The sequence below is a fragment of the Rhinopithecus roxellana genome, chromosome 1, assembly GCF_007565055.1.
Source record: "Rhinopithecus roxellana isolate Shanxi Qingling chromosome 1, ASM756505v1, whole genome shotgun sequence".
Taxonomy (NCBI): domain Eukaryota; kingdom Metazoa; phylum Chordata; class Mammalia; order Primates; family Cercopithecidae; genus Rhinopithecus; species Rhinopithecus roxellana.
In genome coordinates this window covers 21,866,494-21,887,553 of record NC_044549.1, presented here as the reverse complement: position 1 = coordinate 21,887,553, position 21,060 = coordinate 21,866,494, and the positions used below count along the sequence as shown (strand labels likewise).

Below are 21,060 nucleotides of genomic sequence, written 5' to 3'. Positions count from 1 at the left end.
TGTCACATTATCAACACTTACAAACTGTTAGCTTTTAGTTAGAGAAATCTGAGTTGGAGTCTAGAGGAGTATTTTTATTTGGTTTAAAATTTTATATTCTGATGTCATTTCTCCAAAAGACTAGTTAAGAAAATGTCAACACATCAACTCATACTTATTTATTTTCTGTCTTTCTGTCCTGTGTTCCAAGAAGTCTCCTCTTTGTTTGCTTGTGGAAAGGTTGATGGTGAAAAAGCCTAATTCCCAGACAAGTGCTGTTTGTTAGTACTTGTTGAGGTTTTACATAATTCACTAATAAGGGACTTAGCTTTAAAAAGAGAGAGAGAGAGACAGAGCTTGTTTCTAGAGTATCTGAAAAAGAGAAATTCATATAGTCAATTCGGAACAGATTACTAAGTTGCATACAAAATTGGTTAATGCCCTGGAGGGTAGTAAAATATAACTTTAGAGATTTTTTTCCTACTAGGCCGAGAAGAAAATTACTTCATAATAGTTTTTTACAATTTAGTCTTAAACTTTATAGAACTGTAAATTGTCTGGGTTATCAAACCAAAGTATGTCTTCTGAAAGAACTGTCGTGTTAGAAAATACTCCAGCACAACATTTTAAAGGAAAATAATCATCAATTTGCTTTAGTACCAAGTTTTTCATAATTTTCCTACCACAATAGATAACTATGTTTCAGTACATAATTCATCTAACAACAACAATGAAGTGATGTGAGAGGATTTTGCACGGTCAAAAGGAATTAGAAAGACTGTTTTTAAAAATGGGAGGGGAGACATGCTAATAGGAAAAGAAGAAGTAGGCTGACAGTGAAGATGGAGGACTTGCCTTTGAAAGAGGAAAGGAGAAATGAGAACGTAGGGGAAGAAAATGCTCAGATCATTCTGCAGGGTTGCCTCTGTGGCCTCGTTACAATTCTTTTCCCTATTCTTAGAGCTATGACCCCTCATTCCCTGGGAAAGAGGAGAAGATGGCAAAAGGTTGTCCAGGGTTTTCAGAGAAAAGTGATGGAATCCATGCTCTTTGAGACTCACCCTCTGGGTCCAATATTTGTTTCTTCATGGGTTCAGTGCTCCTTTCTTTGTGCTTCCTTAGCTGAACCTAATCTGTTCTCTCTTTCCATCCATAGTGGTGTGGATGTTTACTATGCAGTTACCTTCAACGGTGAGGCCATTAGCAATACCACCTGGGACCTCATCAGCCTTCACTCCAACAAGGTGGAAAACCATGGCCTTGTGGAACTGGACGATAAACCCACTGTTGTTTATACAATCAGTAACTTCAGAGATTATATTGCTGAGACATTGCAGCAGAATTTTTTGCTGGGGAACTCTTCCTTGAATCCAGATCCTGATTCCCTGCAGCTTATCAATGGTGAGTTTCATATCCATCATGAAGGCCTTGTATAGTTTCTTTTCCGGTATGCTCTGGTGTAAACTAATTTCCCGAAATATATAAGGTTCTGATCATTCTCTAGAATTTATGAGACATGGGTCAACCTGATATGAATGGAGCTTTAGCCATACAGCTATTTTGGATAGATTAATCAGGGGCTTTCTGGAATATTTTTAGACAAAAGGCCACAGAGTGTGGAAAGTAGCGGTTAGAAATAGTTTACAGAAATAGGAGCAAAGTATAAGAAAAAGGAAAGTAGTACTTGGAAGTATGTATAATGCTTCCCTGACAGCTGAGACATGAACTCTCTGAGGTAAGTCAGCTAGTAAAGGCTTAAAAATCAGAGTGTAGAAAAAAAGGAAGAGCTCAAGAAAGGCAATGGGAGATCTAGGTCAAAGAAGAAGTGATAATGGGCGCTGTGTGGAATCCCGGATAATCCAATACTGACTTTAAATTCAGATCGCTGTGGAGATCCTGTTATGATCCATAATGAACAGGTGGATATGACAGATCGTGAAGAAGAGGGTGTTTAACCTGGATTTGGAGGCTACAGGGTGCCCAGTCAACCTTGGACTTAAAACTTGCTAGGATTCTAGCTACTAGTATGCAGCATCTTAACTCATCAGGGCCACGGTATCCTGCTAACTCACTTGCTACTTTGCATTTGCTTCTATTCTCCATGATTTCTTTACTCATTGGTAGTTTAGCTTTTAAAATGTTCAGTGGAATATGCATTACTGAAGTGACAGCATGGGAGAAGTACCAGCTGCCAAGGAGGAAAATCTGCAAGTGAGGCAATACTAACGATGCATTTTTACAGCCTCTCTAGCTCCCACACATTTTAAAGAGAAAAAAGCCTCTGTCCTGTCCTTTCAGGCAGCTACTACCTAGCCGTGTGTGTGTGTGTGTGTGTGTGTGTGTGTGTGTGTGTATAACAAATAAACAAAAATAGACACTAGAGAAGCCAGAGAGGCTTGTTGGATTTACACAGGGAGATCAGAAAATTAATAATCAAAGAGAATAGTAGATTTAAAAGGCAAGGTAGGGAAGGAGAATTTTTAGAGAGACAAAGAAGAGTCTTGTCTTTTCAAGCAGTTATGTGTGTGTGTGTGTGTGTGTATTTGTGTATATGTGTGTGTGTGAAAGAGACAGAGAAAGTGAGAAAGGGAAAGGGAGAGAAAAAATTTTTAATAAGATTTTACTGCATGTGATTTAATCTCTTTTTTCCCAAATAAGATTTTGTCTTTCTCTCTCTCTTTCTTTCTTTTCTTTTCTTTTCTTTTTTCCTTTTTTCCAGACCAAAACTTTACATTGCTTTCAACTTATTTTGGCTGCTGGACCAACCTTTTTTTTTTAATGTGACACTCTGCTGGGACAGGGTCACAAAGTGGTCTGGGCTTTATATGAATTACATAGGAGTTTAAGATGGAGAAACACTCTCTTCAGTGGATGAGAGTGATATAGAACCATTCATTCTTAAACATTAGGGAGCCTTTATATTTTGGAGTAGGTATCCTGGGCTCACTTCTTCATATACTCCTTTGTCGTTGTTGAATCTCTTGGAATACTAGGGCTAGATAAAACAGTGAACAGATAAGAAGCTTGTTATAATCTGAAACTGCTGAAGTCCCTCTGGCAATGCTAATAGAGATTAGCCGGGGCTAACCATAGGGACGGCATATGGCCAGAAGATTCTAGGAATCAGGATATTGGGATCAGACAGAGAAAAGATATAGTTAGGAGATCACGACCTAAGTGGGTTAAGAACCGACATTGAGCAGAAGGTGCAAACACCGAGGTCAGTAACTGGAGTGGTAGGAGAATGACATGAAGATTAAGGTCTACAATAAACAGAGGTTGCTTAGGAAACTACATCCACAAACAGTATTGCAAGATCTTCCTTTTGTGTGGAGCCTGTGGGTGGAGCTACTTTCATAAAGGTGTCCTAAAAAGAGGTAAACGACTTTCTTAGAATTTGTAAGCAAGTTCAACAAAAGCTTTACAATATCTAGTACCAACTAATTCAAGTGCCTTAGGCTTTCATTAGGTGTATATTTCAATTACTCAGAATTTTGTCTCTAAAATTTATTTCTATTGTCAGGCCAACTTCAGAGTTCTGAATGGTGGCAGCTTTCTATGTAACTTGATCATTATCTCAAAAGATATGATCCTCCTTGTATTAGTCCATTCTCACACTGCTATAAAGAACCTGAGGCTGGGTAATTTATGAAGAAAAGAGGTTTAATTGACTTACAGTTCCACAGGCTGTACAGGAAGCATGGCTGGAAGGCCTCAGGAAACTTAAAATCATGGCAGAAGGTGAAGAGGTGAAGGGCAAGCAAGCACATCTTTCCATGGTGGAGCAGGAGGGAGGCAGGGGAAGAGACAGAGAGAGAGAGAGGGAGAGAGAGAAGTGCCACACACTTTTAAACAACTAGGTCTCATCAGGACTCACTTACTATCATGAGAACAGCAAAGAGGAAATCTGCCCCCATGATCCAATCACCTTCCACCAGGCCCCACTTCCAGCACTTGGGATCGCAACTCAACATGAGATTTGGGTGGGGACATAAAGCCAAACCATATCACTCCTTGATCTTGTGGAGCTTATTTTTCATAGAAGACAAGATAATTGTATACACAGTTTTTTAAAGTTTTGGAAAATACTTAAGCCAAATAGGGTTTTTGACCTTTGCTTGATTCCTGTTATGTCAGGCCAGTGGGAACAGGTGAATAAAGAGATTCTACTTCTATTTTTGGTTGCATACACCAGATCACTCTCCTGGCAATCCCTTCTTTTTAGCTTTTATTGATTTTCTCTCCCCTGTGGGCAAAATCAGCTACTTCTTTGTCTGTGTCACCATACCTTATATGTATGCCCCTCACATTGTTTTAGAATTTGTGTTTATTTCCCTGATATATGCAATGCTTCCAGAAGAGAAACTTGGCTTTATTAATGTTTATAGCCTCAACTTTGGTAAAGTCTGTGGTAACTAGCAAGGATTCATTAAATTTTTGTTGAATTAAATTATATAATCTACTCTCTATGTTACTCTTTAATATCATTACAGTGATAAAGATTTTTGGTGTCCTAGCTCAGTTTTCAAAGGTACTTTCTTCCCAAAAGGCAATTATTTTTGCATACTTTTCTACCATTCTTAGCATAAACCAAAAGAATTGAAATTTCAGTACAACTTTTTTTTTTGAGACGGAGTCTCACTCTGTCACCCAGGCTGGAGTGCTATGGCCGGATCTCAGCTCACTGCAAGCTCCGCCTCCCGGGTTCACGCCATTCTCCTGCCTCAGCCTCCCAGGTAGCTGGGACTACAGGTGCCGCCACCTTGCCCGGCTAGTTTTTTGTAGTTTTTAGTAGAGATGGGGTTTCACTGTGTTAGCCAGGATGGTCTCGATCTCCTGACCTCGTGATCTGCCCGTCTCGCCCTCCCAAAGTGCTGGGATTATAGGCTTGAGCCACTGCGCCCGGCCTCAGTACAACTTTTTTACTTAAAAATTAATTAAAAAATAAGCGCTTCATAGGAATCTTGAACAGAATAAAAACTGACTTGAGAAAGGAAAGGAAGTAATAGAAGATGTCCTAAATGTAATAATGGGAAGAATCTTTATTTTATGTTAGATTCTTATAATTCAGGCAGATTGTGCTAATATAAATAAAATATATGAATAAAGGAATAAACATTTTCTAAGTAAGTGTATTGCATATGTTCTGCCAAAATCTAAACTATGAAGAGGAAGAACTTGGCTTTCAGTTGTCCCTGCATCTCAAATACAGTATGGCCTCAACTAAAAATGTTTTTTAATGTTGTTCTTTCCTCAGTGAGAGGAGTTTTGCGTCACCAAACTGAAGATCTAGTTTGGAACACCCAAAGTTCAAGTCTTCAGGCAACACCATCATCTATTCTGGTATGTTTTTATATTTTATGCTAGAACTAGGCCCTCAAGCTTCTCTTCTTTCTTCCCTCACCTGCTTACTTTGGCATTATACATTTCCCAAGCTGTTCTCATTTCAGTTATTCTCTTGCATCATCCCTAGACCATTACTCATAGGTGTTAGCTCATAGGTACCAAGTGTTGGTTCAGAAAATGTAAGCCTTCTGCAGTGGTGAAATAAAGTCTGCATTGCCAAACTCCACACAGGGTAGAAAACTTATTTATGGTTCCTACTTGTTCGGTGATAATTAAGCTATTAAGTGCCCGCTGAGTTGTTCTTTGAGAGTTACCCAGAAATAGATTTTATAGCCAAGATGATAAATTGATGTACTAGGTATAGAGCATAGATTTTTTGTATCAATGATTATAGTGAAAAAAAAGGTTAAACTGCAAAGCACATAGAACAGTGTGTGTACAGAAGGGAGAGAAAGAAGCATATCTGCTAGCTGACGGATGACAAGGACTCTAAATCAGGCCTCCTTGTAACTTGGACTGAAAACATTCCCGCTTGCATAGAAACAGCATGAGATGAACTTTCCTTTTTGTTCTTACCACCCAGCTGCATCAGGAATTCCTCTTCCTCCTCTAAACCTCCACTTGCCACTTCACTTGTAGGGAGTTATACAGTAGGAAAGAAACAGCATAATTTAAACAACAATGATAACATCTACAACCGCAAACCACTACAGAATTACCTGTCTACAATGAATACAGGAATCTTTTGTTATCACATAGAAACAGTAAGGGGACTCCCTTCTCATCTACATTCCTTGCTTTTCTTCCCTCTTAAAATGTATTTTCTGTCTCATATCAGCTATTTGAATTACTTGTTTCTCGACTTTAATGGAGAGATGGAAATTCAGAAAGCCTGCCCTTAATTCATGTAACCATTAATCTCTGCAGCCATTTCTTCTACTAGGTTATAGAGTAACTCATTATTACAATGTAGAATTACTAAAAACAATCTTTTCACTGAGTTACATATTGGATAAAATAGATTAGAAGAGATTTACAGAGAGTACATTCATTTGGTGTGTATTTATTCCTTCACTTATTCATTCATTCAAATATGTTTGTTTTGTGCTTTCTATGTGCCAAGCGCTTGTGAAACTAAGACAAATAAGGTGTGGCTCTGCCTACAAAAATTTCTAGTCTGGTGGTAGCAGACAGATTTCTAAACAAGGTGATGTAGACATTGTCCTAGAGGTCCATCCAGGGTACAGGGAGCGATGACAGCACCACTACTCTCCGCTTTTAATCACATTCTCTAACCACAGGAGGAGCTTTGTGATGATATTTTAGAATCATATTGCGAAGATGAGAATTTCTATATAAGCCAGAGTGTGTAAACTGGAGACTAGCTGGATCCAACTATAGACATGCAGCTTGGGACCAAATTAAAAAAAAAATAAGTCAATTTTTAAAACTAGGAGATTTTTACATAAAAATGCAGATTTCTGGCTTCTTTTGAACACCAGGAAGATCTGCTACTGTTAAGTTCATATTCCCTTGTGGCAGAAAGTGGCTGGAGCTTGGCTGTGGCTGCCCCTTAATGATAGCAAGCACCATTAGGGCTCACTTGTTCATTTATGTTGCAGTGCTTTCATTTGCATTTATGCCAACTCATTACTTTTTTGAATAGTGATTACTGTAGGGCATTCATTAACAATTTAAGGAAACATTAGAATGTTAATGGGAGATGATAAGACATGAAAACAAGGAATGATTAATTAGAAATGTCTAGTTATTACTTTCTTTTTAATTTATTCCTTCCCTCCCTTTCTTCATGCCCTTGCCAATTGTTAGCAAGATTTTACTCTACCATAGAAGTGAGGTGGGTTCCCCCCCAGATTTTATTTTTAAAAATTATTTTATATACAGAGCTGCAATAATTGTATTACTAATCACTTTATTGTTTTTATTATTAGTAATAAAGGTTTATTCAAAGAGTAAAAAAATGTTGTTTTAGAGCTAGGAATGTTGGGAAATGGAATTTGACACCTTTCTGGCACCCTGACTTGGAAAATCACTTGTACAGTGTGCTTTCTTTAGGACTAACAGGCTTTTCAATTGGCAGTAGCAGAAATGAAACTGGCCAATATAATAAAGTTGTCAATGTACTACATTGAACTAAAAGAAAGCATAAGTTAAATTTGTTACTATGGGAACACCTATGGATAGAAAAATTAATGAAGGGCTATTCCTGGCATGTGTGTGTTAACCTTTCAAAATGTATAAGAAAGCTTCATTGCCATGCCAGTTTTTAGGGAATACCTATTTGGAAGGGATGGTCTTTCTTCTTTATTTGAAAAGTCGAGTTGTTTACTTTCACATTTTATATTGTCTGTGACTTGATTTTTGAAAAGATTTTATATATCGTTTTACTTTTAATTTTTTATTAAGTGAAAAGGCATTTTGTTTACAGATACACTGAAGCAATATATTACTGCTTGAGGATTTCTTTTTCTTTGAGGATTCAGCTGCTTTCCTAATGTGTGTCAGGTTATGCGCTCCATCTGATAAAACTCAATTTCTTAAACATGGCTTGAAGGGCTTAAGCTATCTCACTTGAGTTATTTTGTAAAGTACATTTGGAATTTGCAAGAATATATGAGTAACTTTAACACTTTAAAGGAATAAAGTTAATTTCCTCTTATGGAATGATCATCATCATTGTAACTACTTTATTGATGAACAGAACTTGGTATTGAGCAAATGGCCTTCCTTTCCCTGACTACAAATGTAATTTTCAGTCCCAGAAAAATAAAGGGGAAGGCTAGAAACTTTTTTTCTATGTAAACAGCCTCCATATCCCATAGAGCAGATATCTGAATATTAGGAGATGGCCTCCCACACTCCCTCCGTCTGTGTTGACCTGGGTTGTATAAACTTGTGGAATATGTTACCCCAAATGAGTGCATGGACTGCCAAGTCTGTTTGCTCTAGTTTCTCCTCTGAGAATCCTTTTACCACTTGGGAATATACACTGGGAGAGACCTCTGGATGAATAGCTGTTAGTGGGAAAAGCACTGGCACTGAGAAATCTAGAGACTTGGCTGCTTCCAGTCTGTTTTTTTTTTTTTTCTCTTTTTTCGTGTGTCCTTGAGCATTTCACTTCTATGATCCTCAGTTCCCTCTCTTTAATAGGCATGGTTATACTACATGTGTTCTTGAGTCCTTCTAAGTGTAAAATGTGATAATTTTATTATGTTCATATACATGTGCATGCTCAGCCCTTCTTCCCAACATAAGATTTTTACAAGCCAAAAGATGGCCTCATAAAGCACATGAGCCTTTGGCAAGACAAGAGCTGGTGTTTTTACTTAACTTTTTTGTCTTTCACTTTCTGGACTTTAATTTGTTGTCTTCCATTTCTCTGGAAATAAACTCTTGCTCTATCTCTGTTCTTGAGGACTCAGAATAACTTAGACCCTCTAGGCAGAAATATGAACCAGCTTTATGTCTATTTGGTGCTAAGTTATGTAGGAGCACTCTGCACACAGGTCAGCAATTGCAAGGCACCTCTACTGAACAGAGTTACGTAGGGTTAATTCTACTCCTGGTAATCGCATGGTGTTTTCTGAGACAGTGTATTGCTGTCACCTGGGCTAGAGTGCAGTGGTGTGATCATAGCTCACTGAAGCCTCAAACTCCTTGGGCTCAAGTGATCCTCCTGCTTCAGCCTCCAGAGTACTATAGGAATGTAATATAGGAGTGCACCAAGGCACCCAGTTATTTTTTTATTTTATGTTTTTTTGTAGAGACAGAGTCTTACTCTGTTGCCCAGACTTGCATGCGCTTAAAGTTTACTAGAAAAATGCCAGAAGTCATCTCTCCAATTAGATCTTCTTTTTCTTTTTTTGTCCTGAATCATGAAATATGTCTTCTTATCCTCAGGTGCACTTGTTAGGAGATTCCCCAAGAGGGAATTTTGTGTCCTGAGATCTTTCTCTTTCTCTATAGGTTGTTTTGCAATTGTTTCTAGTCATTTGATGATGGCCTCTGGTTTCCTCTTTCTTTACAGATGTTTTGCTTTTTCTCTCATACATTTCACTTCAACAGATTCAGGAGATTTGGTTGTTAGACTCCAGTCTAATTCCTAGATATATCTTGCTTCTATTTCTTTCTTTCTTTCTTTTTTTTTTTTTTTAGCCAAAGCGACATTGCCAAAAATGTTGGCTAACATTGCATCATATACTTTTTATCACTCTCCTTTTTCCTTTCCAGATTTTTATTTTCTGACTAAATTTACATTTAGCCAGAATGATATCATTTTTGGTTCATGTTGTTGTTTTAAGTGATTCTCATTCCTTATTTGGTGGGCATTTATATTTCATTTTGGATTCTCTAATCACTTTTTGACAGAAATGACTTAAACTTTAATGGATTTTTAAATGAAGTATATTATAAAATGATGGCACCTTTGCATAATATCACTCATCCAGGGTCTCAGCAGTAACAGAGTCATCTAGAAGAATCTACTAATGGAGATGTGCATAGGGTTAAGGGAGCATAAAAAGAATGTTAAGGTATGCAGAGACTAACAACAGTGGGAAGCAATTACCACTACCATCCATTGGATTACAGAGGAAGGGGAGGAAGTGCTGTTACCAGAGCCCATTGACAGCTGGAGCTGTAATTGTGGAGGGAGAAGCACAGCTATGCTAGACACATAGTACTGAGGCTTGGAGGAAGCAGGGAAGAAATACCTTGACCTCTCTTCCCCCTGTCCTTTGATCTGCTTATGCTTCCCGTTGGCCAAACTCAAACAGAAAACAAATGCAAGGCAGCATTTGCAAGGGTGGTACAGATCACAGGGGTCAGCCTCCTAGGGCAGAGGGCAGGAAGAGAAGGATCTGAAGTGGTGGTGACAAATACAGAAGAATCAGCATGGTGACCCACTTAATATAGGAACCAATGAAAACAACATGGACAAGGCAGGAAGTGATGTTGTAACTGAGTTGCACAAAAGAAAATAAGATTTTCTTTTTAAACTAAAGTGCTTTTAGTTTAAAGATGGTAGGTGAAACTATGGGTAACCCTCTATAAAGCTAATGACCTTCTGTTATTACCATCTTTCCTGTGCATTTGTCACTAGGGGAAGGGACAAAGTAGGATATGCCTGGTGGTTTCTTGCCTCATGGTCCCCCATCTGTGACTGGGAGAGTGTATAGTTCAAAGCCTTCTCACACAGCTGTTTGACAGAGAGACAAGGGGCACTGTGAAGACAAAGCATAAAAGACTAATTAGGCCTTGTGTAATAGTCTGTTTTCACACTGCTGATAAAGACATACCTGAGACTGGGCAATTTACAAAAGAGAGGTTTAATGGACTTATAGCTCCATGTGGCTTGGGAGGCCTCACAATTATGGCAGAAGGTGAAAGGCACATGTCACATGGTGGTAGACAAGAGCCGAGAGCTTGTGCAGGGAAAATCCCCTTTATAAAACCGTCATATCTCGTGAGACTTATTCACTACCACGAGAACAGCATGGGAAAGACCTGCCCCCATGATTCAATCACCTCCCACCAGGTCCCTCCCACAACATGTGGAAATTCAAGATGAGATTTGGGTGGGGACACAGTCAAACCATATCACCTTGTTTTGGGTTAGCTGTCTTCATAGGCCAGTATGTTCTGTTTTATTTCATGGCCATAGACTGAACTCTAGTTAGCCACCCTAAAATTGTGTGCTTTGTTCAAAAAGCATATTAGGGTTGAGACTGTCAGTGCAAATTTACTATTGCTGATAGGAGTCTCCTGGAGTGGGGGGAGGAGGTTAGTTCAGCATTTCTTATTCCTAGTTTTCATTTTGTTCATAGGTATAACATGAATTCTAGTCTTTTGATAGACTTATAAATATGGGAAATTTCTTAAAGATTCCAGTTGATAAGAAATAAAATCATTCAGCAACTGAAGAAGTGTATTAGAAACACAGGCTGGAATATTATGCCCAGAACATGATCCAGCCATTTCCTCTACTAGAAAACTTTTACAAGTACCCATGTCTAGGTTCTCCACCCAGACCAATTAAGTTAACATTTCTGAGTGTCAGGCCTGGGAATTGGTGTTTTTCAAAAGCTTCCATGTGATTCAAATACCATTTTTTTTTTTTTTTTTTTTGAGACAGAGTTTTGCTCTCGTTGCCCAGGCTGGAGTGCAATGGTGCGATCTTGGCTCACCGCAACCTCTGCCTCCCAGGTTCAAGTGATTCTCCTGCCTCAGCCTCATGAGTAGCTGGGATTACAGGCATGTGCCACCACACCCACCTACTTTTGTATTTTTAGCAGAGATGGGGTTTCTCCATGTTGGTCATGGCTGGCCTCGAACTCCTAACCTCGGGTGATCCACCTGTCTTGGCCTCCCAACGTGCTGGGATTAAAGGCGTGAGCCACCGCACCCAACCTCAAATACCTTCTTAGGACTGAAAAGGATTGTTCTTTTCTCTTTTCCTTTTTCAGTTTTCATACATCCAGGAAATATTTTATGAGTTTTTTCCATGTGGATTGTACTTCTCTATCTTTGTTATTCAGAATCCAGAATAAATTATATAAACTCCTGCCAAATACCATGGCCATTTTACCTCTTAGCAGTATTGTTAAACTTTTTTTTTTTTTTTGAGACAACGTCTTGCTCTATAGCCCAGGCTGTAGTGCAGTGGGTTGATCATAGCTCACGGTAGTCTTGAATTCCTAGGATCAAGTGATCCTCCTCCCTGAGGCTCCCAAGTAGTTAGACCTCCAGGTGTGTGCCACCATGCCTGGCTAAGCTATTTTTTTGTTGTTATTGAGATGGGGTCTTGTTATATTACCCAGACTGGATTCCTGGCCTCAAGCGATCCTCCTGGTTCAGCTTCCCAAAGTGCTGGGATTATAGACGTGACCCACTGTGGCTGGCTGATTATTGTACATTTACATAGACAGTTCTTCATAAAATTAAATAATTAACATGTTCATGGTTTGTGTTTCTGTATACTTCTCCATTTCTGAACTACATTTTAAGATAAGATTAGTAGTACATTAGTAAAACATCACTAGAAAGAGGAAATTGTTTATGTTTCATAAGTGTGATACCATTTTACAGGAGAGGCTATTCATTTGAGGTAACCAGACTACATTTTGTTGTGGTGACATTTCTGACCAAACTAGAGGGCCTTCATTAACTAATTATCTTTTCAGAACGATGAATAAAATTGCCAGTTGTTCTTTCCTGCTGTGGGCAATGGACTTAGATCTTTGCCAACAAGTTACAGATAACAGTAACTTCTCTGTATTTAAAGTCATTTAAGCTAAAAACACAGAGGAAAATGAACCATCTAAAGAAAAGAAAACATTTTCTCTCACAAATTCACTTTGTTTGAGGGCTTTAAAATATGTTACCTCATCTGTCCTTGCTTTTCAGGTGAGAGGTGATATAGTTTTTCTCTAGATATTGGAATTTGACTATAAATCTGTTTGATTCTGGAGCCCATGTCTCCCCCTACTCCCAATACTATTAATACACTGCCTCCTTGTCCCTAGAAAATCTGGGAATATAGACAGATAGGTGGTATTTAAAATCACTTTTTATATGTTTCTTTTATCTATGATATGATTTAGCCTTTTTTTCCCCCCAGGATAATACCTTTCAAGCTGCGTGGCCCTCAGCAGATGAATCCACCACCAGCAGTATTCCACCACTTGATTTCAGCTCTGGTCCTCCCTCAGCCACTGGCAGGGAACTCTGGTCAGAAAGTCCTTTGGGTGATTTAGTGTCTACACACAAATTAGCCTTTCCCTCGAAGATGGGCCTCAGTTCTTCCCCAGAGGTTTTAGAGGTTAGCAGCTTGACTCTTCATTCTGTCACCCCGGCAGTGCTTCAGACTGGCTTGCCTGTGGCTTCTGAGGAAAGGACTTCTGGATCTCACTTGGTAGAAGATGGTGAGAAACTTTAATCGCTTTTCATACTTCTTGTTGTATCTGATGACGGGGTTTTTAAAGAGAGGAAGAGACTATGGCTATGAAAAAAACATGGTAGTATTCATTAGGGGTAAAATGTCTTGGTAAAATTGTTTGTGAGAGGAAACAATCAAATTTAATTTGTTGGAATGGAGAGTCCAAACAGGTAAATAATAAGAAATAAACTTGGGGAGCTGGGGTGGGGATCAATTAGCAGATATTTTGAAGGTCATATCGAAGGATATATAGTTTAGTTACATTACTGCTACTACTATTAAATAACCACTTTACTTAAATATTGGAGTAATAAATAGTGTCAAAGAAGATTATTCAACTAGGTTATAATACAATTAGTTGTGGGGTCCAAGTCTAAAGATTCTTGCTTGTAGTAGTATCGTGAAGGGAAGTAACTAAATCATGGCAGCCACAGCAGAGATAAAGAAGTGAAAATGAAATAGATGATCTAGATGTTGTGGAGGAAAGGAAAAATAAATGTGACTTAGAAATGGAGTTTACATGTGAAATGAGGAAGATGGGCAAATATATAAATAATGAGTTCAGGATTGTGAATATTGGGTGAATCTGAAGGATGATAGACAATAAACATAACAGGGAAAATGAGAATTCAAAGAGAAACACAATGTTCAGGGAATTTTCCTCCTAAATGACTGCTGGATTTAGTATTTGTTGTCAAAATTACTACTAGCAGTTCTTTATTTTCATGGAATTAAAAAAAAAAACAAGCGTTTGAAGATTATTTCAATAGTCAAGGTCTTGTCATCCTCGAGAAGGAGATAATATTCACGAGTGACTGTCCCATATTACAAACATGTTATCAGATCTTCCTTTTGTTTGCTAGATATAGAAAAACAAAAGTCAACAATTGCCCCTGTTAACTTCACAGGGAAAAAATAGGAAACGAATTTTATTAGAAGAACTAGGAATATATTCTGGCAACTCTGTGGATTAATTAATGGAAAACTTTATTTTTAGGATTAGCCAATGTTGAAGAGTCAGAAGATTTTCTTTCTATTGATTCATTGCCTTCAAGTTCATTCACTCAACCTGTGCCAAAAGAAACAATACCATCCATGGAAGACTCTGATGTGTCCTTAACATCTTCACCATATCTGACCTCTTCTGTACCTTTTGACTCAGACTCCTTGACCTCCAAAGTCAAAGATCAATTAAAAGTGAGCCCTTTCCTGCCAGATGCATCCATGGAAAAAGAGTTAATACTTGACAGTGGTTTAGGTTCAGGATCAGGGCAAAAGGTAGATCTGATTACTTGGCCATGGAGTGAGACTTCATCAGAGAAGAGCACTGAACCGCTGTCCAAACCATGGCTTGAAGATGACGATTCACTTTTGCCAGCTGAGATTGAAGACGAGAAGCTAGTTTTAGTTGACAAAATGGATTCCACAGACCAAATTAGTAAGCACTCAAAATATGAACATGATGATAGATCCACACACTTCCCAGAGGAAGAGCCTCTTAGTGGGCCTGCTGTGCCCATCTTCGCAGATACTGCAACTGAATCGGCATCTCTAACCCTCCCCAAGCACATATCAGAAGTACCTGGTGTTGATGATTACTCAGTTACCAAAGCACCTCTTATACTGACATCTGTAGCAATCTCTGCCTCTACTGAAATATCAGATCGGGCAGATGCCATCCTAAGGGAGGATATGGAACAAACTACCGAGTCATCCAACTATGAATGGTTTGACAGTGAGGTTTCAATGGTAAAGCCAGATATGCAACCTTTGTGGACTATATTGCCAGACTCAGAGAGAGTTTTGACAAGAACTTCTTCCCTAGAGAAACTGTCCAGAGACACGTTGGCAAGTACACCACAGAGTACTGACAGACTCTGGTTCAAAGCTTCTGTGACACAGTCTACCAAATTGCCTCCAACCACAATCTCCACCCTGCTAGAGGAGGAAGTAATTATGGGTGTACAGGATATTTCATTAGAACTGGACCGGATAGGCACAGATTACTATCAGCCCGAGCTAGTCCAAGAGCAAAATGGCAAGGTTGGTAGTTATGTGGAAATGTCTACAAGTGTTCACTCCACAGAGATGGTTAGTGTGGCTTGGCCCACAGAAGGAGGAGATGACTTGAGTTATACCCAGGCTTCAGGAGCTTTGGTGGTTTTCTTCAGCCTCCGAGTGACTAACATGATGTTTTCAGAAGATCTGTTTAATAAGAACTCTTTGGAGTATAAAGCCCTGGAGCAAAGATTCTTAGAACTGGTAAGCACAAAAAGTGAAACATGGGCGCTAGTGAATAATCATGTATGACCCACTCCTCCTCCCCTCTAGCACACAAGGTCTGAGCCAGGGAAAGTGTGATCTGCTGTGAACATTCATTTCCTATCATTCACCAATAGTATCATGGCCTAGGGTTGGAAAGAAAACAGTAAGACATATAAGAAATGGAAAACACAAAAGTGGCATGAGAGTGATGTGATAATTTACAGGGAAGATTGTTTTCATGAATTATGACACTACAATAAGTTTGACATTTCTTTTCACATTTTACTGTGAAGCTAATGTTTTGTGGGTACCTGTGTCGCCTTCACTGTTGGGATCCTTCAGTGAAACAGAGAATAAACTCTCTGAGTGTCTAAAACTATGTATGAATTCCATGGGATTCCTAAATATCACTATGAAAATCGCATAGCATTTCTAGTTTATACTGTCAAATCATTCCTAATTTGTACTTTTGTTAATTAACAGTTTAAATGTAGATAAAATACAATTAGGAAAAGTAAGGCAGGGTCTTACCTGTGTTTTTGTTTTGTTTTGTTTGGGTATGTATTGAACAGAATGTGAAATGCTGTCAATAAACTTACCACTTTTTGTGTATTGTAGCTGGTTCCCTATCTCCAGTCAAATCTCACGGGATTCCAGAACTTAGAAATCCTCAACTTCAGAAATGGCAGCATTGTGGTGAACAGCCGAATGAAGTTTGCCAATTCTGTCCCTCCTAATGTCAACAATGCGGTGTACATGATTCTGGAAGACTTTTGTACTGCTGCCTACAATACCATGAACTTGGCTATTGATAAATACTCTCTTGATGTGGAATCAGGTATGATATTGCCTAGCATGGTGGTTTCTTAGTAGAATCCCGTGATTATTCTTGTGTGTTCTCTTCCTCATTGCATTAAGGTGAATCCAATACTCGTAGGAAAAAAGAGTACTATGTCAGACAAATCTTCCACATCTTGATAACTAGTAAAATATTTCTCCCAAGAACATCAACATCACTCCCTTTTCAAAACATCCTCCAAACATTTTGCTTTACTATTCCACCTCCATTCCCTTTTCTACCCACTGCATCTGGCTTTTGTTTTTATTTACCTACTGGATCTGTTCTTGCTATGCCTTCACGTTGTCACCTGCAAGGTTTGGGCCTTCTTCCCTTCAAGCTTTTGCATCCATTTCCATTGTCTTAAGCCTTATATAAATGTCAATAACTCTCCACATTTTTTTTTTTTTTTTTTTTTTTTTTTGAGACGGAGTCTCGCTCTGTCGCCCAGGCTGGAGTGCAGTGGCCGGATCTCAGCTCACTGCAAGCTCCGCCTCCCGGGTCCACGCCATTCTCCTGCCTCAGCCTCCCGAGTAGCTGGGACTACAGGCGCCGCCATCTCGCCCGGCTAATTTTTTGTATTTTTTAAGTGGAGACGGGGTTTCACTGTGTTAGCCAGGATGGTCTCGACCTCCTGACCTTGTGATCCGCCCGCCTCGGCCTCCCAAAGTGCTGGGAGTACAGGCTTGAGCCACCGCGCCCGGCCCACATTTTTTTAATGCAGATCAAACATCTCTCATAACCTCCAGAATCAATATCTACTTACTTGACAGTCTCCACTTGGATGTATTCTGTGTATATAAAATTTAAGATAGCTGTGAGTGAGCTCTTCTTTTCCATATCTCACCACTCTCCAGCTGTATCTACTATTTCTCTCAGCTTCTCTATCTCTCTCCATAAATGTAACCTTTATCTACTCAGCTACTTAAGCTGGAAACCTGAGAAAATTTCTTTTCTTTTTTTTTTTTGAGGTGGCGTTTCGCTCTTGTTGCCCAGGCTGGAGTGCAATGACGCGACCTCGGCTCATTGCAACCTCTGCCTCCTGGGCTCAAGCAATTCTCCTGCCTCAGCCTCCCGAGTAGCTTGGATTACAGGCGCCTGCTACCACGCCTGGCTCATTTTTTGTATTTTTAGTAGAAACGGGGTTTCTCCATGTTGGCTAGGTTGGTCTTGAACTCCTGACCTCAGGTCATCCACCTGCCTCGGCCTCCCAAAGTGCTGGGATTACAGATGTGAGCCACCGCACCTGGCCAGAGAAGTCATCCTTGATACCTCAATTCCTAACACCTGGAACTCTTAGTCACTCACCAAACTTATATTCTAAGAATATCTCAAATTCATGCTCTTTTCTCTATCTCCATTGCTACGACTCCATCCAAATCACCATGATCTCTCCTTTGGACCAGTTTCCCCAAATCCTCTCATGCTCTTCCTCCTATCCATCCTCCATATAGCAGCCATGGTACTCTTGAAGGGCTATCTGGTTCAGTAGCCACAAGGCCTTGTCCCCATTTTCTTCCCCAATATCCAATGTAACTAACCTCTGCTCAACATGTTCTAGTCAAACCAGCTTGTTTTTTGTTACTCAGATACAAAACCTTCTTCTTGCCTTAAAGCCTTTGCACACACTGTCCACTTTTGCCTTCTTACTCACTCCTGCTCACCCATGTGCCTCAGTTCGAATGTCACTTCCTCAGGACTTTTCATTGACTCACCTGTGGTCTAGACTGAGTCTTTCCTGTCAGTTTTTACATTAATAGTACAATGTTCTTTCCTCTAGAGAGTTATCATCATTGTAACAATGTTAATTTATGTGCGTAGTTGCTTAATGGCTACTTTTTCCAGATGAGCTTTTTACAAGAACTGAGAATGTGTTTGTTTTATTAACTACTTTTTAGCCAGAACTTAGCATAGTGTCTTGAACACAGAAGGTACTCAAAAATACTGTGAATGAATGAAATGAATCATTGCTTTTATTTTGAAGCCTTGGATGCAGAGAACACTGTTGAAGTGTGAGCTTTTGTTCTTCCTTCCCTTCTACATACCAGAGGACAGAGGTTTTGAGGAGTAAGAAGGAATGTCTGGTTTGGTATTTCTCCAGTGCCTTTGAATCTCAAACTGGTTTGAAAGTCAGCCCTATTCTTTAGGAAAGAAGTGAACTTTCTTTTGAAATCTTTAAGAATCATTACTCATTGAAAGTGAAGAAAATGGTTTCATGAATCCTTCATATACAAATTTCTTGCCAATTGAGTTCTCTAAGGCCATTTGCACATTCTTTGGTATAGTGGAAGAGGCAATTAATTATAATTTGTAAGGAATGATTTCTTGCTTCTACTTTACCATTTATTATTTGTGTGACCCAAGATGGGCTTCCCTGACCCTTAGTTCCTCATATATTAAATGGGGGTAGTATTGCCTGGCCTCTGTATTTTATGAGACTATTCTAAGCATTAAACAAGTAGTATATATAAAGCATTTGACTAACTATACAAATGCAAACAGTTATGATTTATAAAACTTTTGCAAAAGTCAATCTACTTCTTTTTAAACAGAATTACAGGCCTGGTGCTGTGGCTCACACTCATAATCCCAATACTTTAGGAGGCTGAGGCAGAGGGATTGCTTGAGGCCATGAGTTTGAGACCAGCCTAAGCAACATAGTGAGTCTCCATCTCTACAGAAAAACTTAAAAATTAGCTGGGCATTGTGGCATGTGCCTGTAGTTCCAGCTACTTGGGAGACTGAGGTGGGAAGATTACTGGAGCCTAGGAGGTTGAGATTACAATGAACTATGATCACACGACTACACTCTAGCCTGGGCAACATAGTGAGAACCTGTCTCTAAAAAAAATAAAAAATAAAGAGAATTACAATAAATACATTTACTTCAGTTTTTTTTTTCCTTTCACTATTATACTTTCAGTTCTGGGATACATGTATAGAACATGCAGATCTGTTACATAGGTATACACGTGCCATGGTGGTTTGCTGCACCCATCAACCTGTCATCTACATTAGGTATATCTCCTAATGCTATCCCTTACCTAGCATCCCACCCCTGACAGGCCCCCGTGTGTGATGTTTCCCTCTCTGTGTCTATATGTTCTCATTGTTCAACTCCCAGTTATGAGTAAGAACATGCAATATTTGGTTTTCTATTCCTGTGTTAGTTTGCTGAGAATGATGGTTTCCAGCTTCATCCATGTCCCTGCAAAGGACATGAACTCATCCTTTTTTATGGCTGCATAGTATTCCATGGTGTATATGTGCCACATTTTCTTTCCTTTTTTTTATTTATTATTATTATACTTTAAGTTCTAGGGTACATGTGCATAACGTGCAGGTTTGTTACATATGTATACTTGTGCCATGTTGGTGTGCTGCACCCATCAACTCGTCAGCACCCATCAATTCGTCATTTATATCAGGTATAACTCCCAATGCAATCCCTCCCCCATCCCCCCTCCCCATGATAGGCCCCAGTGTGTGATGTTCCCCTTCCCGAGTCCAAGTGATGTCATTGTTCAGTTCCCACCTATGAGTGAGAACATGTGGTGTTTGGTTTTCTGTTCTTGTGATAGTTTGCTAAGAATGATGGTTTTCAGCTGCATCCATGTCCCTACAAAGGATGCAAACTCATCCTTTTTTATGGCTGCATAGTATTCCATGGTGTATATGTGCCACGTTTTCTTAATCTAGTCTGTCACAGATGGACATTTAGGTTGATTCCAAGTCTTTGCTATTGTGAATAGTGCCGCAATGAACATACGTGTGCATGTATCTTTATAGCAGCATGATTTATAATCCTTTGGGTATACACCCAGTAGTGGGATGGCTGGGTCATATGGTACATCTAGTTCTAGATCCTTGAGGAATTGCCATACTGTTTTCCATAATGGTTGAACTAGTTTACAATCCCACCAACAGTGTAAAAGTGTTCCTATTTCTCCACATCCTCTCTAGCACCTGTTGTTTCCTTACTTTTTAATGATTGCCATTCTAACTGGTGTGAGATGTTATCTCATTATGTGCCACATTTTCTTTATGCAGTCTATCATTAATGGGCATTTGGGTTGGTTCCAAGTCTTTGCTATTGTGAATAGTACCACAATAAACATACATGTGCATGTGTCTTTATAGTAGAATGATTTATAATCCTTTGGGTATATACCCAGCAATGGAATCACTGGGTCAAATGGTATTTCTACTTCTACATCCTTGAGGAATCGCCACACTGTCTTCTACAATGGTTGAAGTAACTTACACTCCCAACAAAAGTGGGAGTGTAAAAGTGTTCCTATTTCTCTACATCCTCTCCAGCATCTGCTGTTTCCTGACTTTTTAATGATTGCCATTCTACCTGGCATGAGGTGGTATCTCATTGTGGTTTTGATTTGCATTTCTCTAATGACCAGTGATGATGAGCTTTTTTTTTTTCATATGTTTGTCGGCTGCATAAATGTCTTCTTTTGAGAAGTGTCTGTTCATATCCTTTGCCTACTTTTTGATGGGGTTGTTTGTGTTTTTCTTGTACATTTGTTTAAGTTCCTTGTAGATTCTGGATATTAGCCCTTTGTCAGATGGATAGATTGCAAAAATGTTTTCCCATTCTGTAGATTGCCTGTTCACTCTGATGATAGTTTCTTTTGCTGTGCAGAAGCTCTTTAGTTTAATT

The 21,060-nt window shown here is 39.2% G+C and overlaps 1 protein-coding gene across 1 annotated transcript in view; it reads left to right on the top strand.

Moving 5' to 3' along the window:
• IMPG2 (interphotoreceptor matrix proteoglycan 2) overlaps nucleotides 1-21,060 on the top strand; it is a 99,496-nt gene that overhangs the window by 65,797 nt on the left and 12,639 nt on the right. The window contains exons 10-14 of the mRNA XM_010373158.2: nucleotides 1,136-1,380; nucleotides 5,237-5,322; nucleotides 12,965-13,268; nucleotides 14,280-15,544; nucleotides 16,166-16,385. Coding sequence (XP_010371460.1) covers nucleotides 1,136-1,380; nucleotides 5,237-5,322; nucleotides 12,965-13,268; nucleotides 14,280-15,544; nucleotides 16,166-16,385 — 2,120 coding nt within the window. The remainder of the gene's footprint in view (nucleotides 1-1,135; nucleotides 1,381-5,236; nucleotides 5,323-12,964; nucleotides 13,269-14,279; nucleotides 15,545-16,165; nucleotides 16,386-21,060) is intronic.